The sequence below is a fragment of the Athene noctua genome, chromosome 13 (assembly GCF_965140245.1).
Source record: "Athene noctua chromosome 13, bAthNoc1.hap1.1, whole genome shotgun sequence".
Classification (NCBI taxonomy): Eukaryota; Metazoa; Chordata; class Aves; order Strigiformes; family Strigidae; genus Athene; species Athene noctua.
The window spans coordinates 4,403,514-4,427,322 of record NC_134049.1 but is presented as its reverse complement, the minus strand read 5'-3'; the positions used below and the strand labels follow the sequence as shown (position 1 = coordinate 4,427,322).

General features: G+C 37.4%; 1 protein-coding gene across 1 annotated transcript in view; it reads left to right on the top strand.

The window, feature by feature from the left end:
* The window catches only part of SECISBP2L (SECIS binding protein 2 like), a 31,086-nt gene extending 8,885 nt beyond the window's left edge, over positions 1-22,201 (top strand). The window contains exons 2-18 of the mRNA XM_074916878.1: positions 1,735-1,913; positions 3,285-3,609; positions 4,117-4,252; positions 4,526-4,755; positions 4,841-4,865; positions 5,648-5,763; positions 7,601-7,732; positions 8,282-8,365; positions 9,450-9,617; positions 9,789-9,930; positions 11,577-11,746; positions 12,979-13,111; positions 14,069-14,231; positions 14,953-15,173; positions 15,811-15,965; positions 16,426-16,645; positions 17,643-22,201. Of these exons, the coding sequence (XP_074772979.1) occupies positions 1,735-1,913; positions 3,285-3,609; positions 4,117-4,252; positions 4,526-4,755; positions 4,841-4,865; positions 5,648-5,763; positions 7,601-7,732; positions 8,282-8,365; positions 9,450-9,617; positions 9,789-9,930; positions 11,577-11,746; positions 12,979-13,111; positions 14,069-14,231; positions 14,953-15,173; positions 15,811-15,965; positions 16,426-16,645; positions 17,643-18,316 (3,273 nt within the window). The 3' untranslated portion in view covers positions 18,317-22,201. The remainder of the gene's footprint in view (positions 1-1,734; positions 1,914-3,284; positions 3,610-4,116; positions 4,253-4,525; positions 4,756-4,840; positions 4,866-5,647; positions 5,764-7,600; positions 7,733-8,281; positions 8,366-9,449; positions 9,618-9,788; positions 9,931-11,576; positions 11,747-12,978; positions 13,112-14,068; positions 14,232-14,952; positions 15,174-15,810; positions 15,966-16,425; positions 16,646-17,642) is intronic.
* Positions 22,202-23,809: the final 1,608 nt, after the last annotated feature.

The following is a 23,809-nucleotide window of genomic DNA, read 5'->3' as shown; positions in this document are numbered from 1 at the left end:
CTTCTGTATTATAAAAATATGATGTGTCAGTCACTGTAGTTATGATTTAATAGTGGATATAATACTTAGATGAAAGTTAGGGAGCTTCTGCAGTCTCAGCTATGTTGTTTTTTTTCTTCTCTTTCTAAAAGTATGTGACAGCAAAGTACTTAAATACCAGTTGGTTTTCAACTTGTTTGTTGAATTACAGTGTAACTCATGATCTTAGTAATTTACTTGATGATGATTCTTCTTCTTGCTCAGTAATTAAGTTTTCCTGTATGTAAGTGTGTCAGACTGACTAAACAAAGATCCAGTACTTTGCATGAGTGGGTCTTTTCTAGTTCAGTCATATATTTAAGTACCTACTCATTAAGTAAAAGTAGCTTTTCTTATTGAGTGGGACAACTGTATTTTCAAAACATTTTTGCACTTGTCCCTCCAACCTCCTCAGCCCCCATGCTGCTAAACAAATATGGGATCTTATTTAAAAAAATAAATTTTGGGGACTTCTAAAATAAATTTGTAGAGTCAGATATTGGATAGTAAGGCTGCCTCTGGATGGCTTGTGGGATTGACACAGAGCAAGAACATGGACTGAGCAGTGTGTGGTAGTCACAGGACTACTTGCCATGATTTTTTCAGAGCTCCTGTTCTTTGACTGATTCTGCTCATGTGGATGTTCTACAGGTAGTGACCAGGACCGAAAACTGTCCTCAGCACATCAAACCCTCAGAGTCTCCTTTCTGTAAAATAAGAATATGTACTTGTACAGGTTATGCTTTGCCTTTGGAATTCTTTCTCTGATATATGGGAAGAAAAGTTTCTGGAGGCTTTGCCTGCTTTAGATAGAATCTTCTTAGAAATCGGTATTCTATGAGATACTAATGTGAGACAGGTATGATTAAGCTGAAATCTTTGTGCAAAAAGATGCTTTTCTGCTGAATATAACTTATAATGGGATATAGAATTAAAGGGTACTTTGGATCTGCAGTTGTCTTATTGAAGAGAACATATTTCATTTTTTAATGAAACCCAGCTATTCTGTACAAGGCCAAAAGTGTGGGTAAAACCACCTTATAAACTGTTGAGGATACCTTCATGATGAGGGGAGATGCTTTGAAAGCACAGTTTAAAAGTTATTTCTAAGCGGTCTTTACTGCCTTCTTCATGGCAAAATTTAATCATATTCTGAACACTTCAAAATATGTTGAAATTGTGCAGATGGAATGGGGGGGGGGGGTTTTCTTCTCTGATACACCATCTATTTTAGCAGTAATACTGCTGAAAAATCTTTTCTATAATTGCCTAGGAACATGGTCAATTTTGTAGAGCAGGCCAGGCATTACTACATCTTCCATATGTTGGTTTCACTGAAGAAAGCCTACACAACTGTGCTCCACCTACAGTGCTAATTTGATTTCTCTCTGTGCTCAGACTAGTATATCCTCTGCAAGATCTGAACTTCAGTCCCCTTTAAATTAATTAGTGTTTGTATTGCACTTTGAAAATTTAAAGGTTAATACAAATGCTAAATGTTGGTGATCTGTATTACACCCTGCGTTGATTGGAAGGATGTAACAAGCACTTGCCAACTGTTCTCCGCCTCTTTTAGTTTACTGCAGAAATCCTGTAGTCGTCCTCCATTTGCCTGCTCTTTGTGGTAATTACCATACAACTTGATGGACCTAAATTTTCCCAAACAGTTTATGATTGTATTTAACGCAGATATTGTTTCTTTTCCTCTTTCTTAAGAATGTCAAGCTGTCAGCTGAAGTAGAACCATTTATTCCTCAGAAGAAGGGTCCAGAAGCACTAATGATCCCAATGGCACTTCCGAACGACAGCGGAGGAATTAATGGCATGGAACCAACTCCTATCCCTAGCTACCTGATCACTTGCTATCCGTTTGTACAGGAAAACCAATCTAATAGGTAATAAGTGGTTGTGGTCTTCATGAAAGGTGATCTATTTTTAAATGAGTTTAAACTTTTGGTAGACTTGAGAGGACTCAGTGACTGTTGACTGTATATTCATTTTCTTCACCATATATAATCTTCTGACCCTTCATGGGTGAGGATGAAGTTTCTCTGTCCCCAATATTTACTTCTTTCCTTCCCTCTACTTTTCTCTGTTCATATTTTTTGCTGCTTTTTTTTCCCTGGCTACAGTGGTGTGGTACAAATCCCTCCCAGTCACCTGCTGTGCTCATGCATCTTCCAGGGCAGTCAAGAGGTCTGTGCCTGAATCTCTGATGCTGAAGCAAGGCTCCAGGTGTCCAACTTAGATCCTGCCATGGCAAAACAATGTGCAGCTGACACTTGTGTTGAGTGTAGCTGTACCCAGGTTTCTTTGCACAATTAGTTGTAACACACTGAGTTTAGGAACTCTTTTTATTCTAGCCCAAATGTGTTGTTCACTGAATGCACAACTTCAGTGTTGATTATTTTGTCTTGAAGGCATAAATAATTCTGTTTAGTTTTGAAAAATGTGCCCAGTGTTTGCTTAGGACAGCACTTTAGTGCTGCTGCACTTGAATAGGTGAGAACAAAAATAATCCTTTAGCAACTGCCTGCTCTAAAGTTATCTTGAATGTTTACTTTTCCTATTCTATTTCTCTAATATTCCGGCCTCTGCATTTTCTGTGTAGACGGTCTCCTGGTCTCTTGGGGTTTGAAGAGAAAGAGAATTGGGTTCATAGTTTCCAAGGGGGCGGTCTTGTAGTATGTGTATCACAAATAAATGCAGGAAGAAGTCTCGATACTTGGTTTCAGTAGTAAGTTTGTAAATGCTGTTTTCATGGGTGTTTCTGAAGGCCTGCATTTTCATAGGAATTTTTGAACAAGGGTGAGTTGGCAATTTAATATACTGAGGTACTTGGCCCTAAGTTAGATAATGAATGTCACTGTTCTGTGTGTCTGCTAACTTACCTTGTGTAAGCTTAGGTACCTACTTAAATTATATGTGTTTTCTGAAACAGTGAAATTGTAACAGGTCTGAAGTACTTGTTAAAGGAAATGCCACATTTTATTTGTAAGCTTGATACTAGAAATTTAATAAGTTTAGACAAATGCAAGATCAACAAAGATATTTATTTTGCACTTGAATTTAATGTGAGCTTTAATTGGCATCTCTAAGAAGTCCTAATAAATTTAGGTTCAGTTATTAAAAGCTAGGAGCTCACGAAACAAATGTTGTGGTTATTTGGTTGGTTGTTGTTATTATTTTAAGGGGGTGTTAAGGGTCTGAATTTCCTTGAGAGGGGAAACCTTACTGAGCAGTGTCTTTCCCTTTGATTTTTACAGACAGTTTCCATTATACAACAATGACATCAGATGGCAGCAACCCAACCCAAATCCTGCAGGACCATACCTTGCTTATCCTATAATATCTGCGCAACCACCTGTTTCTACAGAATATACATATTATCAGCTGATGCCAGCACCATGTGCTCAGGTCATGGGTTTCTATCATCCTTTCCCTACCCCCTATTCTGCACCCTTTCAAACAGCAAATGCTGTAAATACAGTTACTACAGAGTGCACTGAGCGTCCCAACCCATCAGGCCAGGTCTTTCCATTGTCCAGTCAGCGGAGCAGAAGCAGTAACAGGGGACCAGTCATACAAAAAGTAAGTCTGTTTTTAATACGGTAAGTAGAACTGTATAAGTAAACTATCTTTACACAGGAAGCATGCATCTCATTTGAGCAAGAACAGGTATGTCAGTAGTATCAACGGAAGGAAAGGTGTTAATCAGAGGGTAGCAAAACTCTGTCTATGGAGATATTTTGTGTTAAAATACTTGGTGAGTTTATAAAGCTTGCAAGTATAACATAGGAAGCACCCTTCTGCCTCTGTGCTAGCTTGGTCTGAGAGCTTAGAATTGCTTCATTAAAGAACAAAGGAAGTATACCTCTACTTTAACTTCTTTTGATACTTCCACGTAATGAGGAGTTCATGCAGAAAATACTGCAAAGAGGTTAATAAATCAAGTATTTTTATGAATAGCTCCCTTAATCTCTTGTCTTTAAACATGTGGCTTCTGTAGGCAGCATAAGAACTTCTAATTGCTTTGATTACAACTGTGAAGTCAAATCATATGACTTATATGTATGTGTGGCTAATCTTTTAAAACAGCAACAACAGTTACAGACGCATGTGAAAAACAAACGTCCTCCGGTGAAAAATGTCGCCACTCAGAAGGAGACTAGTTCATCAGGTCCTGAGAATAGATCAAAGATTGTTTTGTTGGTTGACGCATCACAGCAAACAGGTAACTTCTTTCTTGTGTTCTGTGTGTACGAAATAACTAGAACTACGTGTCGGTTGCCATCTTTCCTAAAAGAAGGTGGACCTGGTTTGGAGGTGGCTCTAAAGATAAATCTTTGCGGATCAAAAAGATAATGAAGAAAAGGTGCTGTTATTAAAAGGATATAGTTGTCATGTGCAGTGACTTTGGCTTTTTCAGTTTGTTTTTGATACATCGGTTTTTCATGTCTTTTAAGAATTGCTGCACAAGTAATTATGTTTTTACTGCTTTTTGCAGACTTTCCTTCAGATATAGCTAATAAGTCACTTTCTGAGAGTGCCTCTACGATGCTGTGGAAATCAAAAGGCAGGCGCAGAAGAGCTTCTCACCCTGCTGCAGAGTCCTCTAGTGAACAGGGTGCGAGTGAGGCAGACATTGACAGTGACAGTGGCTATTGTAGTCCTAAGCATGGCAATAACCAGGCTGCAGCCGTGGCTTCAAGAAATACAGATTCTTGTGCAATGAACGTATGTAATATAACTGAATAACTTAATTATATTTGTAGCCTACAGATTAATAAAAATTACTAAAACCTTTTTTTTCCTTTTTCAGGTTGTCGAACCATCAATAAATACAAGTAAGCATTGTCTTAGCTGGCGAGCTGTTTAAAAGTTGGCTGGGTCACTTTTGTATTTTTGCTTTATCTTTTGCTAGGAACCACCTCTTGATCTACTTCCAGCATGCTACTCTAACTGATCAGAGACTTCTGGAAATATGTCTTTATTATGATTTCCACCATCTCTACCAAGACCCTTGTTAAATGAACAAGAGTATAAGTAGCTATCACTAACGATTTATCGACAGCTGCCTTTCTTTAAAGGATTAAAAAAGCTAGAGACTCCAGCGGAAGCATTCAGATAAAAGCTGTGCTTCTGTTATATTTTATTCTCAAGCTTCCTTACCCTCTTGGACTGCAGTTCATACCTGGGTAGTAATAGAGCCAAAGAGTTCTCATTCTCTACTTGAGAAGTACTAATGCTTTTTTAGAAGCCCTAAAGTAGTATTGTAACACTAACAAATATTTTGATTAGTCTGGTAGTAGCGGGTAATGCTAGTGGCTATTATTTGTGACTGGACCAAAATTGGCATGGATATGAACCTGAGATTGCCTTTGCCTGCCTGCTTCCTGATGATCAGTTGTTGGCAGTTTGAATGTCTGTCATCTGATGCATCTATAAAGGCAATTCTGCAAACATCTGGAAATAGTTACAGAAGTAAATGTTGTCAGAGGAGAATCAGATTTTCTCAGCAAGCTTTACTTGTGTTAAAATTATGCCCCTGGCTCTGGTGGCATGTATATCATTATGACACATTTTGTCATACTAATTCATTTTTTCATAGATGGTGTTTCTTTTTCAGCTGGTATAAGTTGGACTAATGTAAGTTCCCAGGCAACTCAAAAAAAACCCTGGATTGAAAAAACTCAGATGTTTTCTAGAGGTGGAAGACAAGCTGAGCAAAGAAATAGTTCACAGGTATGTTGTTAATGGTTCTGAATTTAAGTATTCTGTTTCTTGTAATATATGGAAATAAAGAGTTTGAAACGGATTATAATATTAACGTACAAAGAATAGCTGATCTAAACAGTGAATGAAAAGTGTAGAGACTCAGCCTGGAAGTTCAGTTGCACATTTCGACCTTGGAGGTTTCTTGAATTAGCACTAGATAGATACATAAAATTTTATGTACTTGGCAATCTTCTGCCTATGTCCTGTTCTTTATATGTATCTGCCTAGGAGGAACATTTGCATATATAATTTGTGAAATGAAGATAGTGTGGGTGTAGAAAAGTTAGTTCAGTGTTTGACCCATTCACGCTTCAGAAGAAAAAAATTTTCAAACTTACTAAAGAAAGATTCTGATGTGATGGTGAACTCGAATCCTGTGTTCTCACTCCTGTTGTGTTTGAAACTCTTTAAATTTATATTAGCATACCGTATTTTCAGCATTTTTATTATTAATAAATTAATTTAAATTGTTTTCACAGAAACAATCTTCTAGCATAAACTTTCTTCAAGTGGGACAGGATTTCTGTAATTAGTATGTGAGAAGATGACCTTCCTAATTTTGATAGTCTAATCTTATTGGGGGGGTGGTATGTCCAGAAGGGGGACAGAGAAGGCTGAAACATCTGACTTTGCTTAAACGCAGGTTTAGCTTGAATTCATTTATTGGAGACGAGAATAGCGGAGCTTGAAGTAGAAGCTTTATCACAGATGTTGCCTCCATACGCAGATATATGTGAGCTAGCTTGCCCAGTTTAGGTTTTTACATGGAATTGTTAATTTGTCTTGAATCTTCTCATTTGGTATTCATGGGTTTATTATATAAAGCAGCTCATTGATGCTCATATCTGGCAGTGTAGCAGTTCTGAATCTTTTTATAACCTGTAGTCAAATTGGAGGCTTTTAGAAGCCACTATTTGTGTCTTATGGCATTGGGAGAGTAGGAAGAACCAGATTTCCTTTCATCCAGTCACAGTTTAGACTCTAAATCTGGTAGTTATTTTAGATATCTAAAAACAAAGCTGGCACAAAGAGTTTTAAATAAGGCTTCCCCAGCCAAATGCACTGTACCTCAAGGCAGAATTGTCCTAGAAACTATTTTCCTTTGAAACTAAATTTGTACCAGGTCTGTAAGAAATTTTCTTGAGAAATACATTAGTATGAAGGATCCAAAATTTGAGATTCAGATCATGCTTTGCTTTCAGCCAACCAGTCTTGCACATGGCTTTCCACCAAACTCACATAATAAACAGAAGAATGTTTATACCACTATAGCAAGGTCTCTGGTTCTTAGAGAACTCTATGCCTGTGCATTGTCATAAAACACATGTTGAAAAGGCAATAATTGTATGGAGAATAATTATGTAGTGGCAGAAAGTTATTTTTATTGATCATGGTTACAGATGTTTCTCAGGATTTGTCTGAGTTACATAGTCACTACCAGTACTTGAGGTTTCTTCATGTTTGGCCAAAAGGTCCTTATTTTTTTAAGTTGGAAATTTTAAGATGAATATACAGAGATATTGTATTTGGTTTGGGCAGGAGGGGAATAATCTGATACTCTCTGTAGAATATGTTTGTGCAGGTTTAAATAAAAAAAAAAAAAAACAAATGCACCCCCACCCCCCCAAACCAACCAACACCCCTGCTCCAAAACCACCACAAAGTACAGCTTATTAAATGTAATTCTGTAAAAACTTGTACCACCTTAGGTGCTAACTAGCAGATAGGAGAATACCTCACATGTGTGCACACACATCTTGAAAAATTAAAATTGCAAAATGCCAATCACGTTCATTATTTTCAGTCCGGTTTCAGATGCCGAGACCACAGCACATCTTCAGAAAGAAGGCAGAATTTGCAGAAACGACATGAAAAACCTCTAACTACAAGCCAGTCAAGCAGAACAGAGCAGAGTCCTGAACCTCTGTACTTTGAGGTAGTGTTGTATGGGAACTGTTTCTGTGTGATGCACATTGTGCTTGGAATAAGTTTTATGTTTTCAATGGGAGAAGTTGCAAAACATCTGACTCCAAGAAGTGTATAGTATAGTGTGATAATTATTATTATATGATGCTTTCTTTGTGTACATATAAAGACTTGTATTTGGGTGTTGTGGAAGGTGTAAGAATTGAAAACTATCAGTGACTGACAAATTGGATAAACAACTTCAAGTAACTCTTTCTGTTCACTTGCAAATAAGAATTACTGTGTTCTCTAGTCTATCCCATCTCCTACCTAATTGTAGTTGGATTTCTTTCGTATAAGACACTAATAAACTGTTATTTTTTTAAAAAAAGGTTATTCAGATACATAAATGCTTTGTTAATTTTTCTTAATTTTTCTATTTGTGTCACTTTTAAGAGCTTCTGGCTTATTTTGGGACTTCAGGATTAAATTAATTCTTCTAGCTTCAGCCATTTCAGTTGATGCTTTTCATGTGCCTTTTGGTTCCATTGTCTTCATTCTTCATTTGTGTATTGTTTAGGATGAAGATGAATTTCCAGAGCTAAATAGTGACAATGGCAGCAGCAAAAGTAGTAACATCCAGCAAAAGATTTCACCCAAAGTAGTAAGTAATTACTTTGTTTTGCGATGCTTTTTTAAGTGGTTTTTTTAAAGACTACTTGATTTATGTAGGTTTTTTATGAATCTCTGCTACAATACTTCTAATGTGGTAATGATGATGTTCTAAGTGTATTTGCATTACCAGTTTTAGATGCTGAAGAAATGGCAATTGAGTTGTGCAGAGAACCCATCTTTAAAAAAAGACTGTTGTTTGGCTGCAAAGGAGATTAACAAGTGTAACTAAGATATATATGATAGACACTTAAAGTTAGAGAATATCCCAAGGTGCAAGGGACGCATAAGGATCATTGAGTCCAACTCCCAGTTTTTCCATCATCACTGATGGCTTCTCAGGAGTGTTGTGCTTTTTGAAGTTGCATGCTAAATTTTGGATTAACAGTAGATGCAACAGGAATTTTTTTTTTGGAGATTAAAATTAGTTTTGAGGCTTATCAAGCTTTCTTTGTCTTAGTATGTAAATTACATCCTTGTTATCCTTTCTGACTCAAAGGACTTGCATTCAGACTGATGCGTTGATGCAGGCTTTTCTTAAAATTGTTAAATCTGCAAATATGTAGCAATGGTGTTGATTTTTCAAAATAACTATAGCTTGTGTAGTTTATTCTGAAAAGAAAATAACCTAAACTCTTATCTGCTTTAAAGCTGTAGAAACAGTTGTTGGAAAGATGCTCTTTTTAATACCTGATCTACTTAAATATTTATTTTGTCGCAGAACCGTACGTAAAGGCTACTTAATCTATTTGGCAGTTTTCCAGGGAAGTAAAATTCTACATGAAGTCTTTGCAGGGGGGAGGAAAAAAAACCACTCCCTTATTTAGCGGTCAGGCTGGAAAATCTTTTGAAGGCATAACTGGAGAGGAACATAATAGTTTTGCCATACAAAAAGGCAATATATGTAAGTTTCTAGTTTTATTACCTTACTGTGTCATCTAGCTGTACTTAATTGGGATGTCATACTGCTGACCAGAGCAATGGTTCATTTGGTTTCTGGAGTGCCCTGTTCTCCTGAGGTCTTGAGAGAAAGGTCTTTAATTGTGGGGTCTTTTTCATTTTGTTTAAAATCCTAGTTGGATGACTTACCAGAAAATTCTCCAATCAATATAGTCCAAACTCCAATTCCCATTACAACCTCTGTACCAAAGCGTGCAAAAAGTCAGAAGAAGAAGGCCTTGGCAGCAGCACTTGCAACAGCTCAAGAGTATTCCGAGATAAGCATGGAACAGAAAAAACTTCAGGTGTGTAGTGCTACATGCCCTCACCCCACCTCACCCCCCCTCAGTTGGTGAAAAGGAGTATCAGTTAACTGTTGCTCATCTTTATTCTGTAACAGTAAAACCCTCCTTGTAAAGAATGTTTTGCAGGCACTATTTCTTTGTATTTATCAGCATGTGATGTTCATGTTGTAGGAGGCTTTATCAAAAGCGGCTGGAAAGAAGAGCAAGACCCCTGTTCAGTTAGATTTGGGTGACATGTTAGCAGCTCTTGAAAAACAGCAGCAAGCCATGAAAGCTCGTCAGATCACCAACACCAGGCCCCTCTCATACACGGGTATTTCTAGTCTGCTTGACTGTTGCTGAATGCATTTTGTGACAATATAAATGGGATTGATCTGAGCGTCTTAAATACTTCTTTTTCCTGACAAGCTTTAGTTTAATATAAACATAATAAAAACCTGGGAAGGCTTTCTTAATACATTTCTCAAAAAATTCACCTGTGTCGCTTTCTTCTGAGCTGCAGTATGTAATGGTGAAAGTCCATGTAGAACTGAGGACAAACTTCTTTTAAAAAAATCTAATATTCAAAACTCAGGATTCATGTCTTGGGAGTAATTTAGTGCTGAAATTAGTATGTTTGTCGTGACCCAGTACAGTTATTCTCACGCCTGCTACAGATATGACAGAATTCTCTGTGAAAGCAGCTTAGAGAGGATACCTGTGACTATGATATAGAGGGATACCTCTCCAGGATATTCTTCCCACCTCTACTGGTTATAGTTTAGGGCCTCCTGACCTAAGGCTTTCTCAAATTAAACTCGTTTCTTAAACTATCCATCATTTCTATCACATGTTTTTACTGTCCATAAGGTCCAGTGGCAGTGAATTATAACCTTACTACATGCTGTGTGGAGAAAGCTCCTTCCTTCTTTTCGGTGGGGGGTTGGGGTGGGGGTTTTTGTACCCCAGTCATAACTTCGTTAGCTTTCATAGCCTTTGTATTACAAAGACTGAGCAGTCATTCCCTCCTGTCCTTCTCTATGATTCTTAGAGGTATGTCATCTCTTTTCTAGTCTGAAGAGAGTTCAGATAGAAATAGCTATTTTGTTATTCCACTGTGGAAGCATGTCTTTCCCAATAATCCATATTGCTTTCTCTGTACCTTCTTGTAGTTCTATTGCATCTTTTTGGAAATAAGATCAGACATGCACAGAGTATTGTTATAGTTCATCATGAATGTATGCAATGGCTTAATTATGCTTTTTTGTCCTCTGTTTCTTTATCAACACTTAAACTAGCTTTTTTAGTGCTGGCTGCTAACACAGAATTTATGCTTTTGTAGTTACCTGTTACAACCCATGAATCTCATTCCGAAGCAGTAGCATGTAACCTAGAGTCCATCCTTATGCACATAGTTACCATTTTCCTTCTTGTGTGTTGCTTCGTTTACCCACCTTGAGTTTCGGCTGTGTTCAAACATTAATTAAAGTTGGCAAGGTTATATCAAACAAAGCTCAGCAAAGAACGGTTGGCATTTCCATTGGAGACCACATTCGTTTTATTCTTTCTTGCAGAAGATACTTAACTACGTGCTGTACTCTCTCATCTGTTTTGTCCTGTCAACTAATCAAGTCTCTGACAACTGAAAATCAATGTTTAGAATAAATATTTGCAACTTATCTTACAATTATCATTTTACTAATAAAGCTACATGCAGTCATTTGAGAGAGATCCCTTACCAGTATTAAAGTAATTCCTTTTCTGGAACCCATAGCTTCCTAAAATATGAAGCTAAGTTGAAGAAAGCTTAAAACCATCTGGAAGCAACAATATCTGATGACGTAATTTTCCTGTCATTATGAACTGCTTTTTTCCAAGGAAGGAAAACGTACTTTGAGAATTCATCAGTGGAAATTCTGGAAACAGTGTTGAAATAAAGCTGACATGTCTTGATGAAGCTAATACCTTTCTTGTGTTTAGTTGGCAGTGCTGCTCCCTTTCATACCAAAGAATCTGCCAACAGAAAGTCCTTAACAAAGGGACAGCCGTCTATGGGTTGCCTTAATCCTTTGGATTCGACTGCCCCCAAAGTGAAAAGAGGAAAAGAAAGAGAGATTGCAAAACTGAAACGCCCTACAGCACTTAAAAAGGTAAACATCTCAACCCTGGAGTGTTGACCCACACTCATACTTCAAAAACAAAACCTGACATTTTCTTACTTGAGGACTAGTGACCATGAGCTTCTGCCTCTAGTTCCTGTTACGCTGTGTCCTGTCCTTTGGATCTAGGCATGTAACATAACTTTTATACCCCCGTCATTGGTTGAAGGTAATAAAATCTAGCTCAGTACGGATTGCAAGGATTTTTTTTAAACTACAAGCACTAAGATACATGGGAAAGCTTGCATAGTTTTTCCATGTTGTTGAATCCTACTTTGTAGTGCAATCTAATATGCTAACCTTAAATTTTCCTACTATTCTTTTTTTTAGGGATGGGTGTAGAACTTGAAGTAAAAACATGATTTTTAACTGAGTAAATTTAGAAGTAATGGGTTGTATATATCTATATACATATACACATAAAGTAGGCATGTACCCAGAGAATACAGTATGTATAGAAATTAGGAGGTAAAATACCAAAAAACTAGCCCTAAAAAGGAAAGTGTGAAAGCCTTTCACACTTTTTTTTTTTTTTTTAAAGTCTGTACTCAGGCACCACATTTCTTGTCAAGAACACTTTGATATGGGCAATTAAAATCTGGTAAAGCTGTGTTTGTACAAAGGTTGGTTTTGGTTAAGTTACTTCCCCCCCCCCCCCCCCCCCCCCCGCCCCCAGCAATCTTTTTTTCTGTCTTATCCATGATCTATCTGAGTTAAGAGAAATTCACAGCTACCTGTTCAGAAAAGTTTTCTAAATTCCTTGTTGTCAATGCCTTTATGTTCATATTTATCACAGTAATACCAATATATTCATGACTACTTTCCTTTCTTTTATAAAAAGGATTCTCCCTGTAGTGGTGCTTTAGAGATGACTAGTGTTCTTGCTTAAGGTGGTTTGGTTTGTTTTTTTTCAGGGGTGGGGATGAGGAATTGTTAATGAGTGAGTGTTATGTATCAAGTTGTGAAAGTACTTAGTGCTTTCAACAATTTAAGTATTATTTATGTAGAAGTATGAGAGTATTGAGTATACCATTGGTAAAATGCTGGAATGAAATCCTTGTAATCAGAGGAAGCTGAAACGATTTCAGGGTTTTCCATACTAGCATGTGAGTAGGAAGGTTCAAAACAACTTGCTTTATTTTGTGTTATGTTCAGTCAGCTGGACATTTTTCTTTACAGGTATCTAATTTTCAGATGCTGATAACTGTTGGTTTTGTTCTTAGATTATTTTGAAAGAGAGAGAAGAGAAGAAAGGCCGTTTATCAGCTGACCATAGCCTTCTGGGATCTGATGAACAGAAAGAGGTTCATATAAACTTGACTGCTGATCAGTCTCAGGAGCTGGCCTCTCAAGAAGGTTGGTCTCTGTCTTGCTAGTCCCTCTTCCCCCCCCCAAGTTGTACTGATCTGCTTGTTTTAATATTTTGTCTTCTTTTTTATGCAACAAAATAAATTGATATCTTTAACAGTTTTTTAACATTATGAAATACTAGAAAATGTAACCCTCCTCTTCTGAAAAGGTCTTGTCTGTCCCTCAGTTGTGGAAAGCTCAGGCAGTGTGGGTTTTAAGTATGTAATCTCCATACAGCCCCTCAATTAATTTCTCTAGAGTGGATGTTCCCAACACACGTCAGAGTTGATAGCATTTTTGATAAGCGGACGAATTGTGACATATTGTCAACCGTGCCACGTTGATCACAGTGCTTTTTAACGATGAGCATACTGAAACTTTCCCAGATACAGAAGTTGCAAACTGTAAATAAGGTTTTCCAGTTTGCTGAACACTCTTGTCAATCAGCTGCAATGTCAGGACTGTCAGTTTGCAGCAAGAGCTCTGAGCAACTGGGGAGCTCCAAAGAATTTTCAATGGTTTTGATGTGTTGGGTGGGGGGAGGGTGTGGAGGAGGTGTCCATCAAGATTCCAGATGTACTGCTTCAGAACCTTTCTTCTGAATGACCCGACTGAAGATAGTGTAAAAACTTAAAAATATTCTAGGAATAAATTAGTTAAATATTATGTATAAAAGTAGCCAAGAATTATTGGAAGAAGTTACAGCATTTAGGCAGGTTCTGTTCCATCCATTTTTCCAAACTAAGCTCTGAATATTCAAATATGAATATTCAAATATTGCTTATTTACCCAACCCATGCTGAGTGTTGGGTACATGTTATTTTGTTCTGCCCCCTCTCCAACTACTCCTCTAGGGAAGAATAGTGTTTAGTGTTTTCAGAGTGTGATTTGGAAAAAGCATAATGGTGTTTCTTTTATGTTAATGTCTTTGAATTTTTATAATGTTTCAAAACTGTCTTTCAGAAACTGGACTGAGTATGCCTAGTGATACTTCACTTTCACCAGCAAGTCAGAATTCTCCATACTGCATGACCCCAGTGTCACAGGGCTCACCTGCTAGTTCTGGAATAGGCAGTCCAATGGCATCTTCTGCAATAACCAAAATTCACAGCAAGAGATTCAGAGAGTAAGAGTTTTTCAATATTAATATAAGTTCCAGGCTTGCACTTCAGTCACTGTCATCTTTTTGAGTGTGGATAGGTTTAGTAGACTTAGGAGGAGCTTAGCGAACATAAGCTATCCTTTCATCAGTAGAATTTTCTACAAGTGTTGAGGGTTTTTTTGTCTGCCATAGATGGATTGCTCTGTGTGTGTATCTACACAGATGTTGTGTGTATGTGTGTGTATATATACATACACACATGCACTTCAGACTTTCTTTGCTTGCTGCAACAAATAAGCTAGGTGGAAATATTTTGTAAAAAGACATTTTTAAAGGAGGGCTACGTGTACTTTGGATGGGAGAGGAAGGAATACTTACAAATGCTGAAAATACTGTAATAGTCTTATTACATTACTACTTTTTTTTATTAAAGTATCTGTATGGAGTACCAAATTAAGGAAAAGAAAATTTGCTGGTGGCACCTATTAGAGTATTTGTATTTTTTAATATTCTTCTTGATTGACTTCTTGAGGTAAGGGATATTACTGGAAATAAAAATGTTCTCAAGATGTATTTTAAGTTATACTATACAGTCTGATTTCTAAATCCTTTTAGTAACTTTAACAGTTTAATAATAGTTTTACTAACTGAGGAAGTAAAGTTACTTTTATTTGGTAAAAGAAAAGGCTTACTGAAATAGTATTGATTATGTACTGTGCTAATACTTTGTTTTTTGAATTGACAGATACTGTAACCAAGTTCTAAGTAAAGAAATAGATGAGTGTGTGACACTTTTATTGCAAGAGCTTGTCAGCTTCCAGGAACGGATTTATCAAAAGGATCCCATGAGAGCTAAAGCAAGGAGAAGACTTGTTATGGGGTTGCGTGAGGTTACTAAGCATATGAAATTAAACAAGATCAAGTGTGTAATCATATCTCCCAACTGCGAAAAAATCCAGTCAAAAGGTATAAATGATAAAACAAGTGGTGCACTTAAATGTTTGTGGTTTTCTTGTGCAGATTAGCAAGGTCAGAAGCATTTTTTTAGTTATTATGCATGATGTAACACTTCTAGAATCAGTTGTGTAATTGCCACTCCACATTCATTCTCTTTTACTCCATTCTGAAAGAAACTTGTTCACAAAGATCGAAAAGCTTGAAGAAAAATAGATATTACAATGCATGCAATAGACTTGAGTCTTATTTCATTCAGTCTGATACACCCAGAGCCCTGAGCACTGGGTGCCCTTAAGGAGGCTTCCTTAAGAGGAGTGTCAGTTGGTTAGTTAACCAACCCAATGCATTTTGCCGTAAGCAGAAATGTGAACAGAGGCTTCCTGACATAGGAGTTTTGCCCTGCTCAAGAAAAGAGCTGTGAAAAATTCTGGTTGTGTGCAGGACTGACAGAGAATACAGAATATCACCTTGATCTATACTCGCTCACTATACTTGAAATGTATGGCTTGTTAGCCTCCAGGAAATAGGAGCTGGTGATTGTGTGTATTGAAGTTTTACTGACTAATTACAATTAAAATGGAATAGAGTTGTACCATGCCACGCTATGACTTTGACTAGATGTCTCTTTAACATTGCTTTCTTCAAGGTGGACTAGATGAGGCTCTATATAACGTAATAGCCATGGCACGGGAACAAGAAATTCCTTTTGTCTTTGCTCTTGGCCGTAAAGCTCTTGGCCGTTGTGTGAACAAGCTGGTTCCTGTTAGTGTAGTGGGTATCTTCAACTACTCAGGTGCTGAGGTGAGTAATTCCATTCACATAAATGACTGGAGTAAACAATTATGTTCCTCATAGGTAAGAATTGATTTGGCATGGAGAGCACACTGAACTAACATGCATTTGATGATGACCCTGGCTTGATCTGCACTACAGCGTGGTTTTCTTTTAATTCCGTATTTACAGAACTGAGAAACTGTGTTGAAACATTCTGGTTGCAACATCTCTGTAGCTTTCAGATAGACTTAAATGCCATCTGAAATTCTCTGGAAGGCTTAAGACTGTAAGAAAAACAGTATCTTTAAGTACATCTCCTCAAAGTTGTGTAAACGTGGTGTTCTTATTTAATACAGAGAGGAACTAATTTTTAGTTGAAGTAAAGGTTAAGGCTCACTGTGTGGTATGCCTTTGACTAAAAGGAGTAGTTTAAAGCGAAAATTATTAGTAGGAACTACTGATTATAAAAACTTGTCTTTGTACTTAGGACCTATTTAACAAGCTGGTATCACTGACTGAAGAGGCCAGAAAAGCATACAGAGATATGGTTGCTGCAATGGAACAGGAGCAGGCAGAAGAAGCCTTGAAGAATGTAAAGAAGACCCCCCATCATATGGGTCATTCTCGTAACCCCTCTGCAGCAAGTGCTATCTCATTCTGCAGTGTTATTTCTGAACCCATATCTGAAGTGAATGAAAAAGAATACGGTAAGTGTGCTACAACATACTTCTGTAACCAGATGCTGGAATTTTTCAAATGCTGCTTATTGCAAAATGTAGCTAAAAGGACAGTATTTCTTCATAATTTACAGTAATCTGCAGTTTTCAGGGATAAGAGAAAATTGGTTAGTCTTCAGGTAGTTTTGTAAGTAATTTTTTTTTTTTTTTTTTCCCTGAGCTATATCGAAAATCATTTTAACTTCCAGTCCTCAGAAGTGTTACAGTTACCTAACATCAGTGGAGGTGGCTTCTCCAGTTTTATTGAACTGGTATAGAAGCAGCACCAAACACAATCGATTATATGATTGAGGAAGAACTAATGATAGAGGGTAGGAATTAAATTAGTGAGGCCTCTGAAGGTAGGACAAGTAGCTTAAATTTTGAAACTCGAGATGGCAATGATTCTAGTGTGAGCAGAACACAAGTTTTACTTAATCAGTTGCTTAAGCCCAGATGACAGACAGGGTAAAAAGGAGAATGCTTGTTTGAAGTCAGAAGTCTTCTTTTTTGTGTGTGTGTTATGGTGAATTAAAAAGAATACTATCTTTAGTTAATTCTTTAGTGGTGTCTCAAAATTACTCCATTTGCTACATAATTTTTTTGAAAAATCCTTAAAGAGGTTAACTTCATATTGTGGCAATTTTCTGCTTTTAATTTGTGTTTGAGAGTGACTACTTTGACTGCACTTGCTGTTACATTTGGTGCTTTCACAGTTTACACACAAAAAAAAAGTGCATTAACTTTCAACTTTGTAATGGCTGGTTTAGAATACTGTAAAAAAACTAAGTTATTCACAGCTCTTTCTGTTGTCTCTCCCTTTCCCTTCTTCCCCCTTTTTCTAATTGAAATTTTTCTAGCAAGCATAGAATAATATTAAAATTATTAGTTCCTATTGTTATTTAAACAATTCTGGGCTGTTCAGGAGAAGTACTCTTCTATAGAAAGAATTAATGTTTCCTACTTAAACTTCTTTTGAAACTTGTAGAAACAAACTGGAGAAATATGGTGGAAACATCAGATGGGTTAGAAACCTCTGAAAATGAGAGAGAATCCTCATGTAAGACTGCGGTACCGGAGAAAGCTGGTAATGGTCAAATTGAAAAAGCCACTCTTAATAAACAACCACCTCTGGCTACAACTGGCACTACCTCAGCAACAAATCCTGGGAAATCCACACCAGGTGACAAAGATGAGGTGAAACCAGATGACAATCTGGAATGGGCCTCGCAGCAGAGTACAGAAACAGGATCACTGGATGGCAGCTGCCGAGATCTTTTGAATTCCTCCATGACCAGTACCACCAGTACTCTTGTACCAGGAATGCTAGAAGAGGAGGAGGAGGAAGAGGAAGATGATGATGAGGATTATGCCCATGAACCAATTTCTGTAGAGGTTCAGCTTAATAGCAGAATTGAATCTTGGGTTTCAGAGACCCAGAGAACTATGGAAACTCTTCAGCTTGGGAAGACCCTTAGTGGTGCTGAAGAAGACAACGCAGAACAAAGTGAAGAGGAAGAAATAGAGACTTCTGAGCAGGCTGATCCGGTTACTGATGGTGAGGAATGGACAAATGATAAGCACGCAAGCAACACTCAACATAAACCCACCATCTGCAATTCTTTGAATAAAGAACACACAGATTCCATCTATATGCCATAAAAATAAGCAGCAACTCAGGAACTTTTCAGAAATTCTATTAAAACTAACTGTTGTAAAGGTTGCAGCCATGATTTCATATGCTTCATCTCAACATTTTGCACTGTTAAACATTTAATATGTGTATTTAATTCACAACGATATTTTTGTAGCTGTTACTTGTTTGATTTAAAAACTAGCTTAGCTTTTAATCAGTATTTGTTTCCCAGAATAGAAACTGTGTGGAAAATTTGTCAGTAAGTATTCATTTGATCTTTTGTAAAAGGAAACATCTTGTAACTGACCAGTTTTAAGCAAAATTCTTTTAAGGTGTGACTGACTTAGCTCATTTTTCAAACAGATAATCCATATTAAATTACCAACGCTTTACATTGGTGTTATGCCAGGCACGTCAGTGTATTTGGTCGTGATTTTCTAGTTCTTTCTAGAAAGAAAAGTAAAATTTTGGTTCTCTCTTTAAAGAAAAGCTAGAAGACCCCATTTGCAGTCTTAATGAAAAGTACATAGTAGAGAACTATATGCATGATTCTTACACTAAGGTAGATGCAGCTTTTTTTGTTGGTCTCATTGAAGGCATATTTAAAAAGCTGCTGGTAGTTGTGATGGTTACAATAAACTGTAACAACTTTGATTCCAGAAAAAATTGAAACCAGAGGGATATAAGTGATATTTTGGGGTGTTTTTTTACAAGGTGGAAATACTGCATTAAAAAAAAAAAAAGGAAAGGAAACAAATTCCCCATGCTCTTCGCAGTTGCTCTCTGCCAAACCACACACAGTGAATCACTAACCATAATCCCTATCCAGGGCTTTTAGTAAACTGATGACTTCCTCTTTCTCCTGTCACTTACCTCAGGAATGCTGTTTTGCATATTGTAAGTGCATAACGTTACAAAAAGCAAGAATAATCCTTTAACAGCAAGTGCAGATGACGTGGTGGCTCAGTGTATCTACAAGTTCATCTGCGTGCTTTGGTTCTGGCCACCCTCCTGTTGAGTTGAGGATGTATCTTAACAATTCTTACTCAAAATGTGACCTCTTTTGGTCTGTCCTCAGAGTTGTAGCAGCTTTAGGAGTTGACCTCTAGAGTACAAAAGGAAGTAGTTATTCCAGGAAAGGAGGAAGTGCCCTAGTAGGGGGAGGTATTTCGGTGGTTGAGGTAAACAAAACTATGTCCTCCTTGGAAACATACATTTTGCTAGAGAACTGTTTTGTGTTTTGTTCTGAATATTGATAGAAATCTATTAACTGATTATGAATTAATTTCAGATTGAAGATGGAGTATGTGTCTAAACACTGCATGTAAGGAGTCTGTTTTCCATTTTGGTCTTGGTAAGGGATGCACTGAAACTGCCAGCAGCAGGAGCTTCACTACAGGAGTAGCCAAAGAGTAACTCACATGAATAACACTTTCACAGCAAACATATGTTTCTTATAATTCCACTTGATTTTTCTAGATCACTTATATCAAAATGCATAAAAATCCTCTGGGTAGGCTGAAAAACACAAGAAATGGATAACTTAGTTGGGTATTTAGTCCACACTTATTAATATGGGACCAATGCTTATAGTACTAGTGATGCTGGCATTTTAAGTTGCACTGGGAAAATACGACTCCAGGTTTAGAAATCATCTACCCCTGGGTGTTTTTTGGATGCTAAATGAGAATAATAGAAACTGTGTGTATTCTGTAAATAATGCTTTGATAGGTATAGGCATAGCAAATGCTGTGTAGATAAGCAGTACAGAGAGCTGCTAGGACAACTGGCCGCTCTGTCACGTTCTTAGTTCCTTAATGTAATCTTCCTAGGTATTAGAACAGGCATTTTATAGGAAAACAAAGACTAAGGAATGATGCCTCCTGAATGTTAAACCTTTTACTGTATGTATGGCAGATTTCTACTTGTCTGTATGTTCTGAAAGAGTTTTTGCTTTAGGAAATGATAAGTGTTTGAACTGCTGACAAGCAAAACTTGCCCTTGGATGTGTAAGCACATGTCTCGACGCCAAGCTGAGAGCAGTGTATACACTGAGGGCAAAACTTCACCAGAACATCAAAAAAACAAAGGTGTTTGTAACTTTTCCTTTTGCTTTTTCAGTGCCAGTGATTCAGATAACTTTTGATCTTGAAGTATTAACATCAAAAGCGCATCTTTTTTATATGTCTTTTCTGAACTTGGACTGTCATTTTAAAATTTTCTGACATTTATATCAAAGAAGTCTTGTACTATTCAGCCCACTATTTAACTGCAATTTTGCTACAGGTTTAATAGAGTTCTTGAAGGTGATATAGCACTTCTAATGTCTCTCAATTTGCCAGCAAATAAGGAACTAGTCTCTTTTTAACATGTGGCAGATCACCCTTAGAGGGGCAAACTGAAACTGAGTAAATGAAACTGGTTTTAGTGCTTCCTTATTGATAAGCTGGGAATGAGCAATAACTGTGAGAATGAAATTGCAATTCCTTTGGGAGTGATCCATTTGCATCTAAAATTAGGGAAGTTCCTTGCCACTTGAAGCACTTGAGGAGAGTATCTCACTGTGGTAATTTTGATTCTGTTATCACCAGAATTTAAAAAGAAAGCATATAAATGTTTTACAATACCATGATTTTTTAAAAAAAGTAGCTGAATTTGTATTTCAGTATAAAAGTATGCAGTTTATTATACAGGTTGTTACTGTCCCCAAGAAAAGATGTTTCTGTAGTTATAGGTGTATAGATATTTTTGTTGTGAAAATAATTATTCGGAAAACAGATCTACTTTTCTTAAGACATTCTTTATAGAAATGATTTCACCACTTAATTTATCTGGTAAAATAAAAAAACAACGTATCTGTGGTAGGGGTAGGGATCTTTAAAACTGATAGAGGTGGCTATGTATACAACCTATTTATATAAATACTTTAGGTATCTCTGTCAATAATGAAACGTGGATTACAAATCTGTAAAAGGGAAAAACTCTGAAGAACTTTTGTCCTTAACTGGACCGTGTAACAATGCCTGGGTAAGGTTAAGGACCTGATCCTGCTAACACACGCTTAAGAGCTTTAGTTCCACTGGCTTCAATCAGTGGCCTGTTTATCTGCTTAAGTTGTGTGCAGGTAGCTGTAGGATGGTAGCTAAACAGTGACAGAGGGTATTGACCTGTGTTTTAAAAATTCGTTATAGAAAATGTTCAGTAATGCACTTGTTGGTGTTCTGGTAAAGATAAGAATTGTCTTTATGCTCATTTGGGTGGGTGGGAGCTTACACGATGTGATTCTGTCCAGTTCTTTAACACAAGCTTAAATTTTAATAATGTTACTTTACATATGTAAAAAAGTATTATCGTTTGAAAAGCTGCTGTTTGCTGAAACTGTCATCAAGTATTTCCTGTGAAGTTGTGCCAACTAACGAAGCTCTGGAGTTGATTTCAATGTTAGCCATTTAAAAATTAGACATGACGATTTGTTAACGAAACGAAAACCAGCAGAACCAAGCCATAGAAACAAGTGACGTGGGGTTTCTACCCACCCTGCCACACACAAGTTAATGTGAGAATGTCTAACCTGAAACTTCCTCGCCAGGTAATGGTAACACTGAAAGTAGAAACCCTGTTGGCACAGCCCACCTTCCACGTGTTCATCAATAGTTCATATATTTCTTTTAAATAGATTCTAATAAGGAACGCTGTTTAATCGTTAATGTCTTAAGATTTATAGTAATATTTAGGTTAAAGCAGTAGAAAAATCATTATGAAATACAATATGAAGGGTTTTGTTCCATTTCTTTTTTGCTGTATGAAGGATAATTGTTCTGTCTACCGTACTTTCTGGAGTAATAACAGCTTTTTTGCACTATGTAAATACTAGTGGGGATTCTTCCATAACTAATAAAAATGATTGTAGAAATTTACGGCTTTGTTACAGTGATTGTGTTTGTTCACAAACACTTTATCCTGAGTGAGTTTGTAAATGCTGCCCCTGGCACCACGGGAGATGGGGAAGGTCTGTGTTACACCCTGCTCGGCCACAGAAGCCACGTGGTGGCTCCTTGGGGTGCCTCGGGCTTGGGGGTGCCCCGGGCACTGGCAGAGAGCCTGAGGAGAAAAACAGGATTAGCAGAGGATTTCTCACATTATGGAGTCCAGATCCCTGTCATCATGCACCATCTCGATGATGACCAGAAAAATTTTACTCGGAAGAACCCACCATTCCTCAGAGACCACGGGACTGAACTAGGTCTGAAGTAGAGTTAGGGATTACATTTTACTTAAGAGTGAACACGTAAGAGTAACCACAGGCACCTTCAAAAACTAGGATTTCTTGCATGCTGCTAATGCCTGAGAATTAAAGTTGACCTCCTTTATTGTTATCCTCGTGCATGAAGTCACCTTTGGAAAATAACACAAAGTTCTGAGCATGTTGTCCCCTTTTCTCCAGTGACTCACTGGTAACTGCTCACGCTTCCGTGGCTCTAGTAACAGTGTCATTAGCTGGTTTTGCAACTCCCACGTGTGAGAACATTTGTAGCAATTCAAAAAGGATACGGCTTCATCCTGTAACTTTTGAATTTTCTATTTATGTGTGTTAACTTCATGTTTCAATTCTGCTATTGCAGTTGCCTTCTGTTGAGAGTGCTTCTGTTAGAAACCTTACTCTGTAGATGCTATCACTTGCTGTCAGAATTACTCCTCACATCTGGCTTTTGCCTGTATCTTCTTAACCTGATAAGAATTTTTACAAAGTACAAAATAGCAGGTGGCAGCTTGTGACTTTGCTGTGGAAATGACAAGGAAATTAATTACCCCAAAGCCTTACAAACTGTATTTTCTTCTCTATTTCTTTACCATTTAAAAAACAACAAAAAAAACCTAGCTATTTTGTAGTGCCCTTGAGGAAAGTTCCTTGCCTCTGTTGAGAAATTTTTAAATGGTGCTTTGCGTTTCTGCACAAAAGAATCACCACAAGAAGAAGAAAAAAAAAAAAAAAGCTCCTGCCATTGCTGCTGCAGTGAAGTCCCTACAGGCAGCACTAGCCCTGCCTGCACTCGGAGAGCAGGCTCAGCTCTCCGATACCAGGGTGACAGTGACAGGGCTGGAAGCTCATGAATCTGCATGTCTATAATGTGTGGAAAGATCCCAGTCAGACAAATTGCACTACTTAGGCAGCAAAGATTGGTCTTTGGATTTGCTTTCAGATTTTTTGGGGTCTCTGTGGATAAAAGGTAGGGATTTTTTTAAATTTTTTTTTTGGTCCAATAGTGCTTTAAAAAAAAACCCAACCAACCAAGCCCTAAAGGAGTTGATGCAGCTGAAGACACTTTACCTTTTGGGGTCTTTTATGAGTTTGCAAAATGCAGGGAAAACTAATCTGGAATGTACTTTTTGGCAACAGCTACAGGCCCCTGGTACACTCGTAGCTGTTAAATGAGTTTTCCACTGGTGGTTGGTGAGCGCTCTCCCGTGAGGCGGATGTGTGGGGGTGTCCATCTGGACACAATCTAAAACGCCCAGCT